Source organism: Choloepus didactylus, chromosome 8, assembly GCF_015220235.1.
Source record: "Choloepus didactylus isolate mChoDid1 chromosome 8, mChoDid1.pri, whole genome shotgun sequence".
Classification (NCBI taxonomy): domain Eukaryota; kingdom Metazoa; phylum Chordata; class Mammalia; order Pilosa; family Megalonychidae; genus Choloepus; species Choloepus didactylus.
The window spans coordinates 19,846,355-19,867,090 of record NC_051314.1 but is presented as its reverse complement, the minus strand read 5'-3'; the positions used below and the strand labels follow the sequence as shown (position 1 = coordinate 19,867,090).

Sequence of the window (20,736 nt, the reverse complement as noted above, 5' to 3'; positions counted from 1 at the left end):
TTAGGAAGAAGAAAATGTAGGGAAAGGAGAAGGGGGTATGTGTGTGGGGACAGGCTCAGTGTCCCTGTCTCCTGGGCTCTAATACTATCTTTTCTCAGTCTAATGTATGCATATCTTTATTTCCCCACCTGTAAAATAAAGACAACATCGTTTATCTTTGGATAATATACCCAAAAGACTCGGGATGAAAGATGGTAATGTGGATGCAACTGTCACATTTACATCATGAAGGAAATGAAAAGGAAAATGCCTGCAAATGGAAGACATAACCAGGAATGGGATGAGGATGGGTGAAAACACGCTGAATCAGGCTCTTCAGAATCACAAATGTTTAAACATGCAGCCTCAGAGATATCAAACTTTGTCTTGGCTTCAGGGTTCAGGGACTTTTTCAAATGGGCCCATTAAATGTAAGCACAAGCACATACATTCTCAAACATTTTACATAATTTTCCAATCTCTTTAGTTTCATCCAATACACCTGCCACCATGAATAAAGGCATCATTTGGAGCCATGTCGGCAAGGCCCTACTACCCCAGGAAAGCAGACAGTGTAGTGAATACATTCCTGGATGGTCTGAAATTTTGTGGGTACAGAAGAGAACTATGAGAGTGGGACAGGAATGAGGGAGGAAAGGATAGAGTGGGGAAAAGGGATGAATGTTCCTTAAAAGTGCAGGGTGAAAAAACATTCTTTATCACAGTAACATTAGGTGTGGAGACTATGAAGACAGCTTTTCATGTTTCTCAATGAGGCTGATTAAAGAAAGCTGCAAACACTTGGGACACTCCTCCATCCAAAGGTAGAGTATGAATATCAGAGTCTGTGACAATGTCCCTCTGACTCAATGCTTCCTCCTTACACTTTCCTATTATAGATACAATACTCTTTGGGTGACAATGCCTGGATGCACAGCTGGATGCCCTTCCAGGTTCATTCTCTACCCTTCTTCTACTTAAATGGTGCCCCAATGGCTGACTTTTATAGACTGAATTAACTGGGGTTCCTTTTCCCTTGAGTTTCTGGTTGAATTTGGTTAACAGGAGGCACCAGCAGGAGACAGGAGGGCAAGAGGAAAAAGAGGCCAGGTTCCCCCACTCTATCAGGGCCTCCTCCTAGAGTTCCTTCCTGCTAGATTCCATAACCCCTCCTGCCTGCCACTCCTTCAGGCCCAAGGGCTGTGCTGACACCTTCCGGGACGCACTGCCATCCCCAGTTGGTTTCCCCAGCCTTGCCCATGCCTTTGACCCTCCATTAAGTCCTTTTCTCCCCTTTTGAGAGTGCAATCTGTTTTCCACCAGGACCCTGGCCAAAACCAGTGACCCTTTCTCAGCAGCCCATTTGCCCTTGTGGCTAGAAGGAAAGCACAGAAGACTTTTAGGCATTCAGAGTGATAATGCTAATCCCTATAGGGAAACATGGCGGGCAGGGACCAATGTCGCAAATTGGGAACTTATACAATTACTTTATAAATTTTAAGGAGCTTTATATAGTTCTTATAGTCATGGTCCACAGAGCTCTTTCTAAGGGGACTAGGAAGTGCTTTTGGCTTTCTGTTCATTTCCTTTATTGCTGAATATGGTGCTCAGCACACTTTAATTCTCTGCAAACTGCACCTGAAGATATAGGTAAACATGGTAGCTCAGAGCTATGTACCCCAGAAAAACATGTTCTTAAACTCAATACATTTCTGTAGGTGTGAATCTATTGTAAATAGAACCTACTGATGAATTTACTTCAGTTAGGGCATGGCCAAACTGACTTAGAATGGGTCTTTAACTTTTTACTGATGGCGTTATAGGGAAGGCCACAGTGAGAAAGCAGAGAGAGCAGCCAGAAGGGGAGAGTCAATGGAATCTGCAAGAGAAAGGAAAAGCCAGGAAAGGACACCATGTGCACTGCCATGTGACAGAAAAGCCAAGGACAAAGCATCGCCTTGATGACACCTTAATTTTGGACTTCTCCTAGCCTCAAAACCAGGAACCAATAAATTCCCATTGTTTAAGCCAACCCATTGCATGCTATTTGACTTGGCATCTAGGAAATGAAAACTGTAAGAATGAACATGAAGCTCTGAACAAGGATCATTCTTATAGCCACTGGGGTCAAGTGGTTGACTTTTATTTTTAGGATCTGCAGAAAGATTCATGACATGAAAGTTTTGGAGTCTGCACTATGCCAGGTGCTGGGCCAGGCTGGGAGGTTATAAAGGTAAATTGAGAATCCTGTCCCATCGGAGAGTGAGAAAGGAGGCTACAGAGGCACGCTCAGTGTCCCTGTGTCCTATAGCACCACCATCACCCAGGAGGAGATACAGTAGGGGCTTCCAAGAGGAGAACACATTTCATTGAGTAGACGAGGGCAACCCATGACCTGTGACATTCAGGGCCAGCTGGGATTTGTAACTCTGAACTTGCCAGCATCCATGAGGACCTGAAAAATAACCTTCTCTGTCCTCTGCCTCCTAAAGGAAAAATTCCCATAGGGTATTTTCTGATAGGTGGATGCTGGGAAAAAATAAGCCTTGTCCCCAAGGAAATTCAGATTCAAACTTCAGAGATGACAGGCAAGCTGTGGCCTGGACAGACTAACTTACACTTCACCCAGCCCTCTTCTCCCAGCAACACCAATAGCTGGGACACCGAAGGCCTAGTGCTCCCTTCAGGACATTCTGCTTGGGGCACAATTCAGTTACACATCTTACATCAGGGAGGATGTCACAGTGAGAAGGGAAAACTGATTTATGCAACAGCAATTGACTTGCTATGAAAAGACAGGTTCAGCCAAGATTCTGGACTGCAGCTGCAAACTAATGGCTTCTCCTCTCCAAGAGAGGGCCCCCATGTGTCCCAGAGCACGGATGCTGCCAAGGCAGCTGGGGAACAGGACGCAGCTGGGACAGCCAAGGTAGGAGTGAGGGTCAGGGGCAGTACTGCGTTAGTGGGAAAAGCTTTAGACAAGAGTGAAGCAATACCACTTCACATCCCCTAGGAAGGCTATCAAAAAAATCGGAAAATAACAAGTGTTGGCAAGGATAGAAAAACAGGAACCCTTGTGCATTGCTGGTGGGAATGTAAAATGGGGGGTAGTCACTGCAGAAAACAGTTTGGCAGTTTCTCAGGAAGTCAGAAATAGAATTACCATATGACCCAGAAAGCTCCATTTCTGGGTATATACCCAAAATAATTATAAACAGGGACTCAAACAGATATCTGCACACTGATGTCCATAGCACCATTATTCTCAATAGCAAAAAAAGTGAAGCAACCCAAGAGTCCATCAACAAACGAATGGATAAACAATATGAGGTACATATGTACAATGGAATGGCCATCAAAAGGAATGAAGTTCTGATACATGCTACTACATGGATGAACCCAGAAGACATCATGATGAGTGAAACAAGCCAGACACAAGAGGACAAATACCTTATGATCTCACCTGTATGAAATACCTAGAATAAGTAAATCTACAGAGACAGAAAGTGGTTTACAGGTTACCAGGGGCTGCGGGAGGAAAAGGAAATTAATGCTTAATGAATACAGAGTTTCTGTTTTGAGTGATAAAAAAAGTTGTGGTAAATGATGGTGGTGATGGTGGCAAAATGTTGTGAATGTAATTAGTATCACTGAACTGTACACACAAATGTGGTTAAAATGGGAAATTTTGTGTTGTATATATTTTATCACAATAATTTTTTGTTTTAAAGGATGAGAGGGGAGTTTGAGTCCCAGCTTCAAAGCTAACTAGCTACGTGAACTTGGAACGATCACTTACATCCCCGAGCCCCACTGGCCTCATGTAAAACGGAGATAAAAATAGTCACCCCATTGAGTCAATGTCAAGATTAAACAAGTGCAAGAACGTGTATTTAATAAGTCAGTACTTATTAAGGTTTATTGAAACAATAACCAGCACAAGGGAGTGGCTTAATATCTTCCTGCTTTAACTTCCTCAATTGCCAAATGGGGGACACGATACTTCCTGCTTTAAGTTCCTCAACTGCCAAATGGGGGTCCTCAAATGGTTGAGGACACTGAATAAGAGGTCCTCAAACTCTAATGTGCATTAGAATCACATTAGCTTCTCATTCAGGAAGTCCGGGTTTGGGACCTCAGAATTACCTGTGTCCAAGTGATGCTGATGCTGCCGGTCCAGGGTCCTTACTTTGAGAACCACTGCTCTAGATAAACATGTAGCAGAGCGTCTACAGTAAAAACTCAACATATGTAAGCTGGGATTACTTTGAGAGAGCATGAGGGGTTTTCTAGAGATTCAAAGAATGTATCTCCAATACCTCTCACATGGAGAGCACCACTTCCCTCCACTTGTATAAAACAAGCAAAGTGCAGCATTCACCTTTCCAGCTACCATTATACCTCCTGAGACAGTGGAATTTACAACTCCTCCAAGGTGCAGAAAACGGCAAGAGGAGAGAACAGGCTGAGACTGCTACTGTGCAAACAGCGAACGAACCAGGAATCAGGACAGCTGGTTACGGTTCCAGGTCTGCTTCTGGTAGTCTGAGTGACCTTGAGCAAGTCACTAATCTCTCTGATCCTCGGTGACAAGCTTCTACAAAATGAAGGATTTAGAATTCCTATACCCACAGTTCTCTTAACATCTAGGGTTTTCCAACATTCAGGGTGAAGAAACTGAGAAGTAACTTGTCCAAGGTCACACAGCTGAACAAGTCAGTGGTGAAGCGTTGGGTTGAATTCAGAGTCCTGCTGTTAACCCGCAGTGCCCTGCCTCAATAAAACATATATGCAACTATTTATTAAAAAAATCTGTTGTAATGTACCATCAAAAATCACCTTACAAACCTTCAGGATTACCTCTACTCTTGGGGAAAAAAACTGATGTAATTCTGTCTACTTGCTCTATATACTGAACCACTGACCCAAAAGGCCAAATTATTTCAAAACTGTAGACAACAGCAGTAGCTGCCTACTGACTATAATGAAAGTCAAGTCTTCAGGGACTCAGCAAGTTGTGGGTGGACACCTGGGGGTTACAGAGACTGGCTGGGGACAGGAAGGGCCAAACCTCCAAGGAGTGACTCTGAGTGCCTCCTCCTTAGTCAGGGCCCAATAAACGCATGATGAATGAACGAGCCATGCAGCACACTCTATCCTGCATATTCCTGGCCTGCATTTGGAATCAATTTTCTTGTGTTGTAAGGAACACAGCAACCTGAGGAATCAGAAATGAAAACATATTAAGGGGCAAGAATGATTTTGGGGTGGGTCAATGGAAGGAGTTTAATTGGTAAAGGCAGATCTTGGGGCAGGTGGGTTGTCTAACATCAGCCTTTCTAAAGACTGACACCGATCCATCGAGGTTGCCATGGCCTCCAGTGCTACACTCCAATCTATGGGGTCTCTGGATGACCGGCCTGCCCCAGATATCCACACATTAACCAGACATTCAGTCATGTGAGAAGTATTGACTGAACACCTACTACAGGCCAAGCTCAGCTGTAGGTACTGGGAATACAGCAGTGAGCAAAAGAGACCAAATTCTTTCCTCTGTGGAGCTGACATTCTAGTTGGGGAACAGAGAAAATAAACAAGCAAAACTATAAGGCAGTAAAATGGATAGAATATTGGATCTTGATAAGTATTGGGAAAAAAATTAAGAGAAAAAGAAGACAGAAAAGAGGAATGAGTGAGGTTAAGATTTTTAAACAGGGTAGTTCAGGAAGCTGTTGCTGAGAACCTGACACGGAAGCAAAAAATCGGAAGGAGGTGAGGAAGTGAGCTTGCAGGTACCCGGGGAAGAGAGTCCAGGCAGAGGAAAAGAACCTGGAGGTGCAAGGGGGCCGGCACGTTCAAGGAACAGTGAGGAGGCTGCAAAAGGGGAAGCCAGAGGGGCTACACAAAGGCAGACCCCATAATGTTCAAAGACATTTATAAGGACTTGGCTTTTCAGAGCTGAGAAGTGATGTGATTAGATTTATACTTTAAAAGGAATCACTCAGGCTGCTGGTTGAGAATATCCATGTGAAAAGCATACAATCCATAGAGTCTAAAGTTCAACATTCTGAGAATACGGCCAGGAAACAGAATAAAGAAACATCAGGTAATATCCACCTCTAAGTAAAAATAATAGTAATTGCCCAAAAGTGAAATAATTACCCATAAGGGAAACACTATTCTTGGCTTTATATGACCATCCGATTTGATGCTCACAAATACCCCATGACGTAGGGACTGTTTCCTGAAGCTCATTAACGAGACACCTGAAGTTCAGAGATGTTAGGTCACTTGCTCAAGTGTTCACAGCAGCAACCACCAGAGCTGGGATATGAACCTGGGTTACGTGTGTCTCAAAAGACATTGCTCTCCACAGAAACTGGAAGAAGCAGGGAATGAGGACATGTGTGTGAATGAGGATTCAGTGTACACGTTAGTTAGTACATGTGGGGAGGAAGAGGGTAGGTGAGGCAGTCAAATTTCCAAAGACTCACTAAGAAAGAAAGTGTACTCTAAAAGGGGGGAAATGATAGTGTGCTGGTATGAATCTGTTATGGACCCCAGAAAAGACCATGTCTTTTTAATCCATTCTTGTGGAAGCAGACCTATTGTGGGTGGGACGTTTTGTTAGGCTATTTCAATTGAGATGTGACCCAGTCCATTACAGGTGGGTCTTAATACTTTATCGGAGTCCTTTGTGAAGAGGATAAAAGACAGTAAAAGCCCAGAGAGAAATAAGCAAGGACCCACAGGAGCTGAGAGAGAAAGCCACTGAAACCAGAACCCAGGAGAGAAGGACAAGCAGACGTCGCCATGTGCCTCCCCACATGACAGAACCCTGGATGCCAGCAGCCTTTCCTCAGAGAAGGTATCTTCTGCTTGAGGCCTTAATTTGGACATTCTCATGGCTTACAACTGTAAAATTGTAACTTAGCAAATCCCCATTGTGAAAGCCAATCCATTTCTGGCAGCTTTAGCAAACGGAAACAGATAGTAAATTACAAAAATTCAAATTACTGCTTTAGAGGAACACCAGCGCTCTGGTTCCAGAATTCCAGAGGATCTTCACAAAGTGAAGTGAGAATGAGGCCGGAGGAAACCGCCCAACAGGACCACATCTCCAGGGTACAGCCTTCAGTAGTCTTTGGAACAGGTGCCCCCCGCTGAAAACTGGGCAAAGAAACCCTGAGCATGTCAAAACGAACCACAAAGAAGCAACAGATGTGTTCCGTCAGTTAACTCCCGTTGACACCTCTGTGTGAGAGGCCTAATTACCCCCAGTTTCCATTTGGAAAACTGAGGCTCAGAGAGGCTAAATCACTTGCCAGACCAGACAGCAAGGTTACTGACTGAGGCAGATTCACACTCAGGCCCGACCCAAGAGTCCCAGCTCTCTGCAGACCCCTGGAGGTGCTTCCAGAAGGACTCTGCATGGGGCGGGGCGATGAGCCCTGGAATAAATAGGCTGCCTCTCGGGGCTCCCAGGTGCGCTTTACCTCACACTTCTCCACGACCGGCTGCTGCCCGCACTCAGAGCTGTTGCCCGCCACGATGCCGGCCCGAAGGTTCTCGCTGTCCCCCGTACCCTCCTCCATGGAGTAGGTCTTGGAGTGGTTGCCGCGGCGGTGCGCTGGGGCCCGGCCCTGCGCCAGGCTGAGCTGCCGCCGGAGGGCGCGGTTCTCCTCCTCCACCTCGCGCATGCGCACCTCCAGGCTCTCCCGCTCCCTCTGGCTGGAGGCCGTGTACCTGGGACTGTGCGGCTGGGACTCGAGCGGAGACAGGGACACTGGCTTCCCATCTGGAAGTGCAGAAAGACCAGGAAAGAGTTAATCTAGACTGCAACACCCCAAGCCCCTCCGCGTACCCCTGACATTCATCGCTACACAGTGGAGATGCCTTCACAGTCTCATTTTTAAGGGAAAGCAGATGGAAAATGAGTTACAAATAAATGCATCCAGATTGAACTGGGAACAAAGTTAAGAACAGAACAACTTACTATGGTGATAAATATTAATATGCTATTTAAAGAAGACAATCATAGTATAATTTCTTCCTAATTAAATGCACTGTCTTCTTATCCTTATTTAGCATGTTTCTTAGTGGATATTCTGACCAATAAAACATTGCAAATATGAAGGAGGAGGAGGGGGGAAAGGAAGACAATGAGGAGAAGGAGAAAGAAAGGGAGAGAGAGAGAAAAGGGAAGGAGATAAAAAGAGGAAGAGGAGGAGGAAAAAGAGGAAGAAAAAGAAATAATGACAAAGTTGGTTGAGCTCTTTCTATGCAAACTCCTATTCATCTTTCAAAACCCTGTTTCACCATCATCATCATCTCCCAGATGAAGCCTTCCTCAATCCCCAGGCAAAATATGCCTCAGCATATTCCAACAGTATTTTGCACATAGTGTTATATGTATCTGTCATACTGTATTTGGTAAATTGTTTTACCATCTGTTTCCTATGAAGATTATGGGTTCAGTGAGGGCAAAGGTTGGGTCTTACTTGTCTTTGTGATAATATATAATAATATCTGATAAAATGCGGGAGGGGTGCATACAAGAAAGAAAAAAGTGGGAGTGTGAACAATCGCAAGGTATTCCTAGGAAAAAATCAGCTACCATTACACTGAGTGCCAGCAATTCTCCAATTAACAATCACACAGAAAGAATAAGGAGGGTTCTCAGAATTGCAGGACCAGAATGTGGATGTGTCAGCATTTGCACCCAAGTCTCTCTTAGGTCTGAGCCTGTGTATGCTCTGCTGCACTTTCTTAAAATTCTGTCTCTCCCAAGGATGCTTTGCATACAGCTCTGTATAGCAAGTGCTCAAAGCATGCTTACTTCTGAGAAGCCTCATCTTTCATTTTTCTGTTCCCATTCTGCTGAAATCCCAGGATTCGGCTGTACTTGCTGCTGCCTCAGAGGCTACCAAACAAAAATCAAATTAACCCTCTCTCAGCCTGCTGTCAAAAAAAAAACAATCCTCTTTCTTCCTACTCGCACTTTTTCTCCATCCTGCTCAGACCCCACCGAGCTTCCAAACCGTCCCAGAGTGTCTGTGACTCACAAAACTTCAGGATCAAAGACTGTGATGAATCACACTCTGGAGGTTTCACCTGGTGCTGTCTGTGCTGAGCCAGTCTCTGCACCAGGCTGGGTGATGTATCTCCGGAGCTTAACAAATAGGACTCACCCCCTCCCTAACCCCCTTATTAATCACCCCAGGGTTAAAAACCTCAGCTCCTGGTCCTCTCCGATCAATGATCAATGCAGTGACTATGACTCACTAAGCTTCACTGCCCGGGACCAACAATCAAAGACAGAGGCAGAGGCTGGGGGAACCATGAAATCAACTGATTGAGGTTGCATTGTCACTGAGCTGGCAAATTATAAGCTTCGACCCAGGCTTTTGACACCTGTCTCCTTGTATGGTAAATCCAAATTAGTTCCCCTGAGACTGGAAAAGAACAGGCAGCTAAAGGCAACTGTGTTTTCTCAACCAACATTGACCCTTTGAGCAGGGGTGGAAAAATGGGCATACAGCTTCCATCACAGAGTTAAAGGGTTACAATTTATGTAGCACCTACTATGAATCTGCTCGTGCTGGGTAGTTTATGATGATAATACTTAAATGATCACAACACAAGGAGATGGCAGGAAGTATTCCCATTGTGGACAAGGAAATGAGACTCTAAAAGCTTAAATGGCCTTCTGATCATGGTGGGGGCGACTGCAAACACGGCCTAAGGGACTTTGCACTTGGCCGTGCTCCTGCATCTATGCGCTGAGTTGGAGGTGCAGATGCTCTGGGGCCCGAGAGGTCTTCTCTCTTATGAAAGAATTCTGGACTATTTTCATTAGGAACCCAGGAAGCTTGGTGGAAACTTTCTCTCTGGAAAAAGTAACAAGCAAGTTTTTTGGAAGGGTTACTCTAACTCTCCAAACCTCAGTTTTCTCTTCTGTGAAACATTAACCTTGCAAGGGTGATGGGAGATTAAGACAGACACTGATATACAAAAAGCCAAGCACTCAGTATAAATTAGCTCCTTCCCGGTGGGGTTGGTGATACGTGGCTAAGATAAATTGACAATATAATTTTAGGTACTGAAGTCTCTACATTTTCTTAGGGCTGTCCTCTAAATGGTCTGTGGGAGCAAGAGGCCAACAAAGCTTGGCTTACTTTGCTATGTGGCAGCTCTGAACTTTTTTGCTTTGCATCCTCTAGGCCTCTCTCCCAAACCCACCATTTTACTTGTTGATGAGACATAAATTATAATTCCCTGATCTTGTGCTTATAAATAAAACAATGATTACATACTCCTTAAGCACTTGCAACTCCAGGATTACTGAGAGGAAATGCTATCAACATTGTGTCTCTTTCTACCATGCTTTGGACCCCAAACGGTTTTATCCAGACTTGCAGGTGTTGTCTCCTCTTGAAACCTCTACAGATTTGTCACCAATAAAACACCCACAAAATAATAAATGTCAGGCCTCAATGAAGAGAGAAATCAATGTTGAAAAAGGCAACACATTCAATGCCCAGTGCCTGGCACGTAAGAAGTACTCAGTAAATGGCCAAATTATAATTTCTGGTTGGTTGTTTTTAAAAGTGCATTATCTTGAGTAAGCTCCTTCCTCTTTTCGGTCACAGTTTCCTTCTTGAAAGGGAGGCTCCGGGAGACGTGCTCAGAGGCTCCTCTAAGCTTTCATGTTCTGTGTCCAGATGGACCCCGTGTCTCTAACTCATGTGAATGATCCCAAAGCCACATGGCCAGAAGCTAATACAAGTGGTTCCTGCCACCCTAACATGTTCATCACTCTAGTTTTATTTCATCCTGGCTCTCATGCTAGTACCTGAATTTTTTCTCATCTCCTTGGCTCTGTTCAGGCTTCTCTGGGCCCTGTGTGGGAAACCCCGGTCCCTTTAGGTATGATCTGCATTCCTTTCTTAAGTCTTATGGGCTTCTGGTCACTCCAGGAACATGTCCTTGGCTGTGTGTACAAGTCACCATTTTAATGCTCACTATGTTGGACTTTATGGCCCCTGTAAACAGTGGTATTTCTCAAACTATCAGTAGTGAAAGACTAGGGCTTTCCCCAGTCCATCCTGGACATGACCTTACACAGCCTGCTCCACAAGTCACGGAGTACGACAAACTGGTCTCTATCCTGTTCATCAAGACAAGCCTACTGATCCCACGCTTGATGCCGCCACAAAGTCCAATTGCTCCAGAAGTTTCTAAACATCCACTCTGGATTTCCGTACCTTATCTTACTGCAGACCAATATCATTTTGGTGACCAACACTGGTCGGCAGACCACACTTTGGGTAGCCTGGCATGCTTCCTGCACTTAAAAAGCAATTGATGAAAAAAATAATAACTCTAGCAAATACTAAACTAGAGTTATTTAAAAAGGTACCTCATTATAGGCTTAAATGCTGGTAGAAGTAAATCAAGTAGAGTAAAGAAGTAAAAGCATGGGATTCAGGGTAAGATAGACCTGGGTTTGGATTATGGTACTAACACTTACTAAGAAATAACCACAGGCAAAGTACTCAACTACTCTATGACTCAGTATCTCTCTATGAATAATGAGGGGTATTGGTGTACACACACCCATGCACATACATATGAACACATACACATATTATCTACAATCAGGCTAAGCAGAGTAAATACTCTCTCCCCAGCTTGACCCACTAAACCTGGAGGCAAGTCATGTAAAGGCATCCATGTATAGGTCCCCATGTCTAACCTTCTTTACCTTTGCTTCTTTATTACCTTTCCTTCCAAGTTTCCATTTCTCAGATGTGCACAGTCTATTTATATACATGGTGCCACTTTCTGCCACATAATGTCTTTACGCGTTGATGAGTGGTTCAGCCCACCTGAAGTTTAAAATGTCAAACAAGGCATTATTCAAAACCTTAGGTGACAACATCTTCCTCCTTCCTCCAAAACATCTCAACAAACATGAATTTATCATAGGATTTGACTCTGAATCCACTCAAGATGAATGTTCTGAACTAAAAATCAAAACATTTTAGGATTCAGAACAAAAACGGTAAATTGAATATCAACTTCAGTGCAGTGCAGTGACAGTGATTGGGGACTTGCAATCCAAAATGTCCTAAATGATGATCTGAATCAATGTGTGTACATTTGAATATCCCTAGATCTCTCCAGAGGGTTGGCTGTTCAGCAATATGTGTGGTACCCACCACTTGCAAATGGATAAAACTGTGGGGCTCATGAAAGGAGGCCGAGGTCAGGACTCTGATGGGCCTGCCAGCCCCCAGACCTCCCAGGCAGGGGGCTCACTGCCAGGACCTTCCTGTGGTGACAAGCCCAGTTCACTCTGGTCTACAAAACCAAAATCCCACACCCATGCTCAGATTTCAAGAAAGCTTGCTCCTGCCTGATTCCAACCAGGATAAAGACACTGCATCCCTAACCTTTATATGGAAAATCTACCCATGTACAATCTGTCACTGAGGCTGCCAATTCCTCCTTCCTGATGTTTGAAGCACTTGTTCTTCTCATTCTGTTTCAAACATTCCATCCCAAGCCAAATCTTTTCAACTTATCCTGAAACACAGGTCATCAAACATTTTTTTTTTTTTTATAAATGCCCAAATAGCAAACATTTTCAACTTGACGGACCTCATGGTCCTTGTTGCAATTACTCAACTCGGCCCTTGTAGCACAAAAGCAGACACAGAAGATTTGTTGAATAAATGGGTGTAGCCATGTTCCATTAAAACTTTATTTACAAAAACAGGCAGTGGGCCTGATTTGGTTCTCAGGTCATAGTTTGTGGACCCATGTCCAAGAACATTAAGTTGGTCTCCTTGGCTAGTCCTTCCTGCCTCCAATCTCTCCCTGCTCCTGCCTGCCTCACTCACAGGTAACAGGGATAATTAATGTTCTTCAGTCCTATTCCCTCCACATTTTGCAGTTTGGGAATGTACAGAAGCAACTCCAGCTACTTCAAGGTCATCTATTAAATTCAACAAACATTATTCAGCTCCTATTGAGTGCGTGTCCAGAGCAGAATGCTGTAAGTGCCATCTCATTTTAATTTACACAACACTGTAACAAAGTGGGCGTTCTCTCTATTCCTATTTGACTAATGAAGAAACCGAGAAATAAAAACATGATTTAACTTGTTCAATACCATCCCAGCTGCAAGTGGTGGAGCAGAACCTTGAACTCAGGCTCATGGGCTGAATATCAATTGCTCTTTTCGCACCAAACCAGAATGCCTCCTGTTAACCTCCTTCCTCTTAGAACAAAGCCAACTTTTTTTTTTTCTGTTTTTTTTTTTGTTTGTTTGTTTGTTTGCTTCATTCCCTGGTCCCTTAGGGGGGTAGTTCTCAATCCTGGCTACCAAGACAATCATTTGGGAAATTTTTAAAAAGCATCAACATGCACTGGTCCCATCCCAGATAAATTAACTCAGAATCCCTAGAGGTAAGGGGGTCCAATTATTAACACTTTGGGAAGTAGCCACCTCCATGGGATTCTCATGTGCACCCAAGGTTGAGAACCGCTGGCTTAGGTATTTTTCCTCATCCAGTGGCTGGGACAACACAAACACCATTTCTAAGCACACCTGTTGGCTCCCTATGGAAAATTTAACTTACTGGCTTAGACCCAAGGGAGGTCTTGGCATTGCCACCCTTAATAATTCCAGTGCTGCTCTGATCCCAGGCCCCAGTTCCCTTCTCCAAGCCTCTACCTCATTCTCAGAGCAGCTCCCAATGTGAAACCCAGGGCACCAGAAACCCAGGGCACCTTCTTGATTTCTGATACCCGAGGCTGCCCAGTATTCTAGCTCTTCCAAGCTCAGGCCTTCTTTGCTCCTTTATGTCCCTTTATATCTCCAGGAATGAGAACCTCTTTCAAAAGGAAGGCACTGGGGGTGACGTCATCAACATGGCTATGAAACCAGCTACTGAAAATTTCTCTCCAGAGATGCAATGAAAAAAAGGACAATTCTGAATTGTTTGAAGCTCTGGAAGAGGATATAGACCGGAGAAGGACCCTGCAGATGCCAAATTGAAGAAAGAGAAGAAATCTTCTGTCCTACACCAGCAGGTCCTCTCTCCTCCCCCTCACTCAGTCTCATGTGGGAAAGGCACAGAATCAGCATACAGGACCCCTCCCACCATGGGCACAGTATAAAATCTCTCACAGCAGTGATTCATACCCCCACCATTTAAAGACCCAGGGGACAGGGTCTTCAAGGCCCAGGTCAGTGAGGGACAAAGAGACTGAGAAAATGTGGACAGAGACTGTGTTTCCAGCCCTGGGTCTGAAAGCCCTTCCCCCACACTCAAGGGAAGCAGCAGCAGGAGGCCATTTCCTTGCCTTAGGGACAGATGAAGTACTGGATCAGCTGAGGGAGTAGTTTGCTACAGGTGGAGCCCCACATTGTGCCGATTTTGGCTGGCAAAGTGAGGGCATAGGAATCCCACAGTATCAGCTCCCCTGTGTAGACACAGCCTGCACTTGAAGGCAAAGCAGCCTCTCAGGACAATTAAGTTACTGAATACCACCATCTGCTGGACTGTCCAGAAAATGCAAGGGAATAGAAGTCCTTTAAAAAAGATGCTTCAGAGCCTTCAATAGGACCACAGCAGCTGGTCTACACATCCTGCACAGAAACCCAACATGGCTTTGGCTGAGAAATACGGACAACCCAACTGTCACAAAGCAGGGCTCTAAAATAAACCCAGGTCTTCCTGACAGGCAGAAAACAGAGCACCACCGGAAGCCAACAGATCTATATTACCACACACAGTGAACAGTGCCCACTTCCCATCCCTGTTGGCAGGCCACTGTGGGTACCTGATTGGGGTGGGGGGGAAGACTGGTGGGCAGAGGCAATCAGACAACTGGCCAGGGAGAGAAACAAAGTAACACAGAGATCAAAGAAAACCCAAGGCAAAAGAGAAAAAACAACTTCCAGAATAAACTAATCAAGAAAATCAGATGCCTAGACAGCTAAAAATCACGAGCCACACCAGGACACACGAACATATGACCCAGTCAAAGGGACAAGCTCACAACTCAACTGAGATTCAGGCACTGAAACAACTAATTAAAGATGTTCAAAAAAATCTTCTAAATCAAATCTATGAGTTGAAAGAAAATGTGCCAAAAGAGACGAAGAATATAAAGAAGACACTGGGTGACCATAAGGAAGAATATTAAACTTGAAAAAACAAATGGCAGAACTTATAGGAATGAAAGGCACAACAGAAGAGATGAAAAACACAATGGAGACATACAACAGCAAGACTTGGAAAGGCAGAAGAAAGGATCAGTGAACTAGACGACAGGATATCTGAAATTCTACGCACAAAAGAACAGATAGGGAAAAGAATGGAAAACTATGAGCAGAGTCTCAGGGAATTAAATGACAACATGAAATGCACAAATATATGTGTTATAAGTGTCCCAGAAGGAGAAGAGAAAAGAGGCAGAAAGAATAATAGAGGAAATAATCAATGAAAATTTCCCAACTCTTATGAAAACCATAAAATTACAAGTCCAAGAAGCTCAGTGTACCCCAAATAGAATTGATCCAAATAGACCTATTCCAAGACACTTACTAATCAGATTTTCAAATGTCAAAGACAAAGAGAGAATTCTGAAAGCAACAAGAGAAAAGCAATCCATCATATAACAAGGGAAGATCAAAAAGACTAACCATGGATCTCTTGGCAGAAACCATGGAGATGAGAAGGCATATTCAAGATACTGAAAGAGAAAAACTGCCAGCCAAGAATCCTATATCTGGCAAAACTGTCCTTCAAAAATGAGGGAGAGTTTAGACTATTTACAGATATACAGACACTGAGAGAGTTCGTGAAAAGGAGACCTCCTCTACCAGAAATACTAAAGAGAGTGCTACAAACAGATAGGAAAAGAGACAGGAGAGAGAGGTTTGGAGAAGAGTGTAAAAATGAAGATATGAGGAGTTAAAAAGAGGGTAGAGATTAGGCATTTGATGCTGAAGGAGTACAGAATGTTCAAGAAATGGATAGCACAATACTGTGTGATGGTACAACAATTTTGCAAGTACATCGAACAAAGAAGACTGACAGTAAGGTTGAAAGAGGAAGGTTAGGGGTAGGTATGACACCAGAAGGAAAAATAGAAGATAAAGACTGGAACTGTATAACTTAGTGAAACCTAGAGTGGTCAATGATTGTGAATAAATGTACAAATATAAGAATGTTTTTATATGAGGGAGAACAAATGAATGTCAACTTTGCAAGGTGTTGAAAATGGGATGGTATTGTGGAAAAAAAAAATCAAAGCACACCAGAGTCTATAGTTAAGAGTAACTTGTCATATGCTTCCATTAATTTGTAACAAGGGCAGCGCACCAAAGCTACATGTCTATAAGAAGGGGATATAAGGGAGGGTTTGAGACTCTTGGCATTTATGTTGCTGTCTGAACTTTTTATTGTATTTTACTTTATGTTTCTTTTCTTTTTTTTTTTTTTTTTTCCAGTCTTCACTTTTTTTTTCTCTTTTCTCCTCTTCCTCCTTCTTTGCAGAAGAAACAGAAATGTCCTCATATAGATTGTGGTGGTGAATGCATAACTGATTACACCGGGAACAGTGATTTAAAACTTCAACTTCTGTGTGAGGCCAAAAGAAGAGATGTTTATTTGGTGCAAAGTCTATTTTCTGGAGCACACTATATAAATGAACTTTTATGGTCAGTTTATTCAAACACCCTAATTGCATGGAGCTTTGAATAGGGAGTGAGATCTGATTGTCTTGTACAGGTTAATGTGAAGCCCCAATACATCCCAGAGTGATTTGGTCAGAGAAAAAGAATGTACTTGCAAAGCCTCCTTGAGGGACTGGGGAATAATGTGGAAATATTAAACTTCCCCATCTGGGGAATTACCGATATTCTCACAAGCATTGGGGACTACCAATTTAGAAGGCCGAGCCCTCAATCTTAGGGCTTCCCCTTATGAAGCTTGTTACTGCAAAGGAGAGGCTAAGCCTACTTATAATTGTGCCTAAGAGTCACCCACAGAGAACCTCTTTAGTTGCTTAGATGTGGCCTCTTTCTCTAAGCCAACTCTGCAGGGAAACGCACTGCCCTCCCCCCTACAAGGGATATGACTCCCAGGAGTGTAAATCTTCCTTTCAGTGTGGGACATGACTCCCGGGGATAAACCTGGACCCAGCACTGAGGGATGGAGAAAGCCTTCTTGATCAAAAGGGGGAAGAGAAATGAAACAAAATAAAGTTTGAGTAGCTAAGAGATTTCAAATGGAATCAAGAGGAGGTTTTTCTTATGCATTATGTAGATATCACTTTTTAGTTTTTAGTGTGTTAGAATAGATAGAAGGAAATACCTGAAACTGTTGAAATGCAACGCAGTAGCCTTGAGTCTTGAAGATGACTGTATAGCTATGTAGCTTACACTGTGTGACCATGTGATTGTGAAAACCTTGTGGCTCATAGTTCCTTTATCCAGTGTATGAACAGATGAGTAGAAAAATGGGGACAATAAGTAAATGAATAATAAACAAAGATGGGGGACGGGATGTTTTGGTTCTTTTTTAATTAATTAATTTTTTGAGGTAATGAAAATGTTCAAAAATTAATTGTGGTGATGAATGCACAACTATATAATGGTACTGTGAACAACTGATTGTACACTTTGGATGACCGTGTGGTATGTGAATATATTTCAATAAAATTGAATTTCTAAAAATCAACGGGGGAAGGCGGGGCAAGATGGCGGACTGGTGAGCTGTATGTTTTAGTTACTCCTCCAGGAAAGTAGGTAGAAAGCCAGGAACTGCGTGGACTGGACACCACAGAGCAATCTGACTTTGGGCATACTTCATACAACACTCATGAAAATGTCAAACTGCTGAGATCAGCGAAATCTGTAAGTTTTTGCGGCCAGGGGACCCGCGCCCCTCCCTGCCAGGCTCAGTCCCGTGGGAGGAGGGGCTGTCAGCTCCGGGAAGGAGAAGGGAGAACTGCAGTGGCAGCCCTTATCGGAAACTCATTCTGCTGATCCAAACTCCAACCATAGATAGACTGAGACCAGACACCAGAGAATCTGAGAGCAGCCAGCCCAGCAGAGAGGAGACAGGCATAGAAAAAAAACAACACGAAAAACTCCAAAATAAAAGCGGAGGATTTTTGGAGTTCTGGTGAACATAGAAAGGGGAAGGGCAGAGCTCAGGCCCTGAGGCGCATATGCAAATCCCGAAGAAAAGATGATCTCTCTGCCCTGTGTACCTCTCCTTAATGGCCCTGGTTGCTTTGTCTCTTAGCATTTCAATAACCCATTAGATCTCTGAGGAGGGCCCTTTTTTTTTTAATCCTTTTTTCTTTTTCTAAAACAATTACTCTAAGAAGCCCAATACAAAAAGCTTCAAAGACTTGCAATTTGGGCAGGTCAAGACAACAGCAGAACTAAGAGAGCTCTGAGACAAAAGGCAATAATCCAGTGGCTGAGAAAATTCACTAAACACCACAACTTCCCAAGAAAAGGGGGGTGTCCGCTCACAGCCATCATCCTGGTGGTCAGGAAACACTCCTGCCCATCGCCAGCCCCATAGCCCAGAGCTGTCCCAGACAACCCAGTGTGATGGAAGTGCTTCAAATAACAGGCACACACCACAAAACTGGGCGTGGACATTAGCCTTCCCTGCAACCTCAGCTGATTGTCCCAGAGTTGGGAAGGTGGAGGAGTGTGAATTAACAAAGCCCCATTCAGCCATCATTTCAGCAGAATGGGAACCTCACTACACAGCCCAGCAGCCCAGAACTGCCCTGGGGGACGGCACTCACCTGTGACATAGCACAGTCATCCCTCAACAGAGGACCCGGGGTGCACACCCTGGAAGAGGGGCCCACTTGCAAGTCTCAGGAGCCATACGCCAATACCAAGGACTTGTGGTCAGTGGCAGAGACAAACTGTGGCAGGACTGAACTGAAGGATTAGACTATTGCAGCAGCTTTAAAACTCTAGGATCACCAGGGAGATTTGATTGTTAGGGCCACCCCCCCTCCCTGACTGCCCAGAAACACGCCCCATATACAGGGCAGGCAACACCAACTACACACACAAGCTTGGTACACCAATTGCACCCCACAAGACTCACTCCCCCACTCACCAAAAAGGCTAAGCAGGGGAGAACTGGCTTGTGGAGAACAGGTGGCTCGTGCACGCCACCTGCTGGTTAGTTAGAGAAAGTGTACTCCACGAAGCTGTAGATCTGATAAATTAGAGATAAGGACTTCAATTGGTCCACAAATCCTAAAAGAACCCTATCAAGTTCAGCAAATGCCACGAGGCCAAAAACAACAGAAAATTATAAAGCATATGAAAAAACCAGACGATATGGATAACCCAAGCCCAAGCACCCAAATCAAAAGATCACAAGAGACACAGCACCTAGAGCAGCTACTCAAAGAACTAAAGATGAACAATGAGACTATAGTACGGGAGACAAAGGAAATCAAGAAGACCCTAGAAGAGCATAAAGAAGACATTGCAAGACTAAATAAAAAAATGGATGATCTTATGGAAATTAAAGAAACTGTTGACCAAATTAAAAAGATTCTGGACACTCATAGTACAAGACTAGAGGAAGTTGAACAACGAATCAGTGACCTGGAAGATGACAGAATGGAAAATGAAAGCATAAAAGAAAGAATGGGGAAAAAAATTGAAAAAATCGAAATGGACCTCAGGGATATGATAGATAATATAAAACGTCCGAATACAAGACTCATTGGTGTCCCAGAAGGGGAAGAAAAGGGTAAAGGTCTAGGAAGAGTATTCAAAGAAATTGTTGGGGAAAACTTCCCAAATCTTCTAAACAACATAAATACACAAATCATAAATGCTCAGCGAACTCCAAATAGAATAAATCCAAATAAACCCACTCCGAGACATATACTGATCACACTATCAAACACAGAAGAGAAGGAGCAAGTTCTGAAAGCAGCAAGAGAAAAGCAATTCACCACATTCAAAGGAAACAGCATAAGACTAAGTAGCGACTACTCAGCAGCCACCATGGAGGCGAAAAGGCAGTGGCACAACATATTTAAAATTCTGAGTGAGAAAAATTTCCAGCCAAGAATACTTTATCCAGCAAAGCTCTCCTTCAAATTTGAGGGAGAGCTTAAATTTTTCACAGACAAATGCTGAGAGAATTTGCTAACAAGAGACCTGCCCTACTGGAGATACTAAAGGGAGCCCTACAGACAGAGAAACAAAGACAGGACAGAGAGACTTGGAGAAAGGTTCAGTACTAAAGAGATTCGGTATGGGTACAATAAAGGATATTAATAGAGAGAGGGAAAAATATGGCAAACATAAACCAAAGGATAAGATGGCCGATTCAAGAAATGCCTTCACGGTTATAACGTTGAATGTAAATGGATTAAACTCCCCAATTAAAAGATATAGATTTGCAGAACGGATCAAAAAAAATGAACCATCAATATGTTGCATACAAGAGACTCATCTTAGACGCAGGGACACAAAGAAACTGAAGGTGAAAGGATGGAAAAAAATATTTCATGCAAGCTACAGCCAAAAGAAAGCAGGTGTAGCAATATTAATCTCAGATAAAATAGACTTCAAATGCAAGGATGTTTTGAGAGACAAAGAAGGCCACTACATACTAATAAAAGGGGCAATTCAGCAAGAAGAAATAACAATCGTAAATGTCTATGCACCCA

General features: G+C 43.6%; 1 protein-coding gene across 4 annotated transcripts in view; it reads right to left on the bottom strand.

Annotated features, from left to right (window-relative positions):
• LARGE1 (LARGE xylosyl- and glucuronyltransferase 1) overlaps positions 1-20,736 on the bottom strand; it is a 605,088-nt gene that overhangs the window by 309,389 nt on the left and 274,963 nt on the right. For 3 of the 4 annotated variants that reach the window (XM_037848432.1, XM_037848435.1, XM_037848433.1), the window contains one exon: positions 7,476-7,777. In XM_037848432.1, coding sequence (XP_037704360.1) covers positions 7,476-7,777 — 302 coding nt within the window. Of the gene's footprint in view, positions 1-7,475; positions 7,778-11,763; positions 11,871-20,736 lie in introns of all 4 variants that reach the window. The other variant, XM_037848434.1, reaches the window with a different exon arrangement.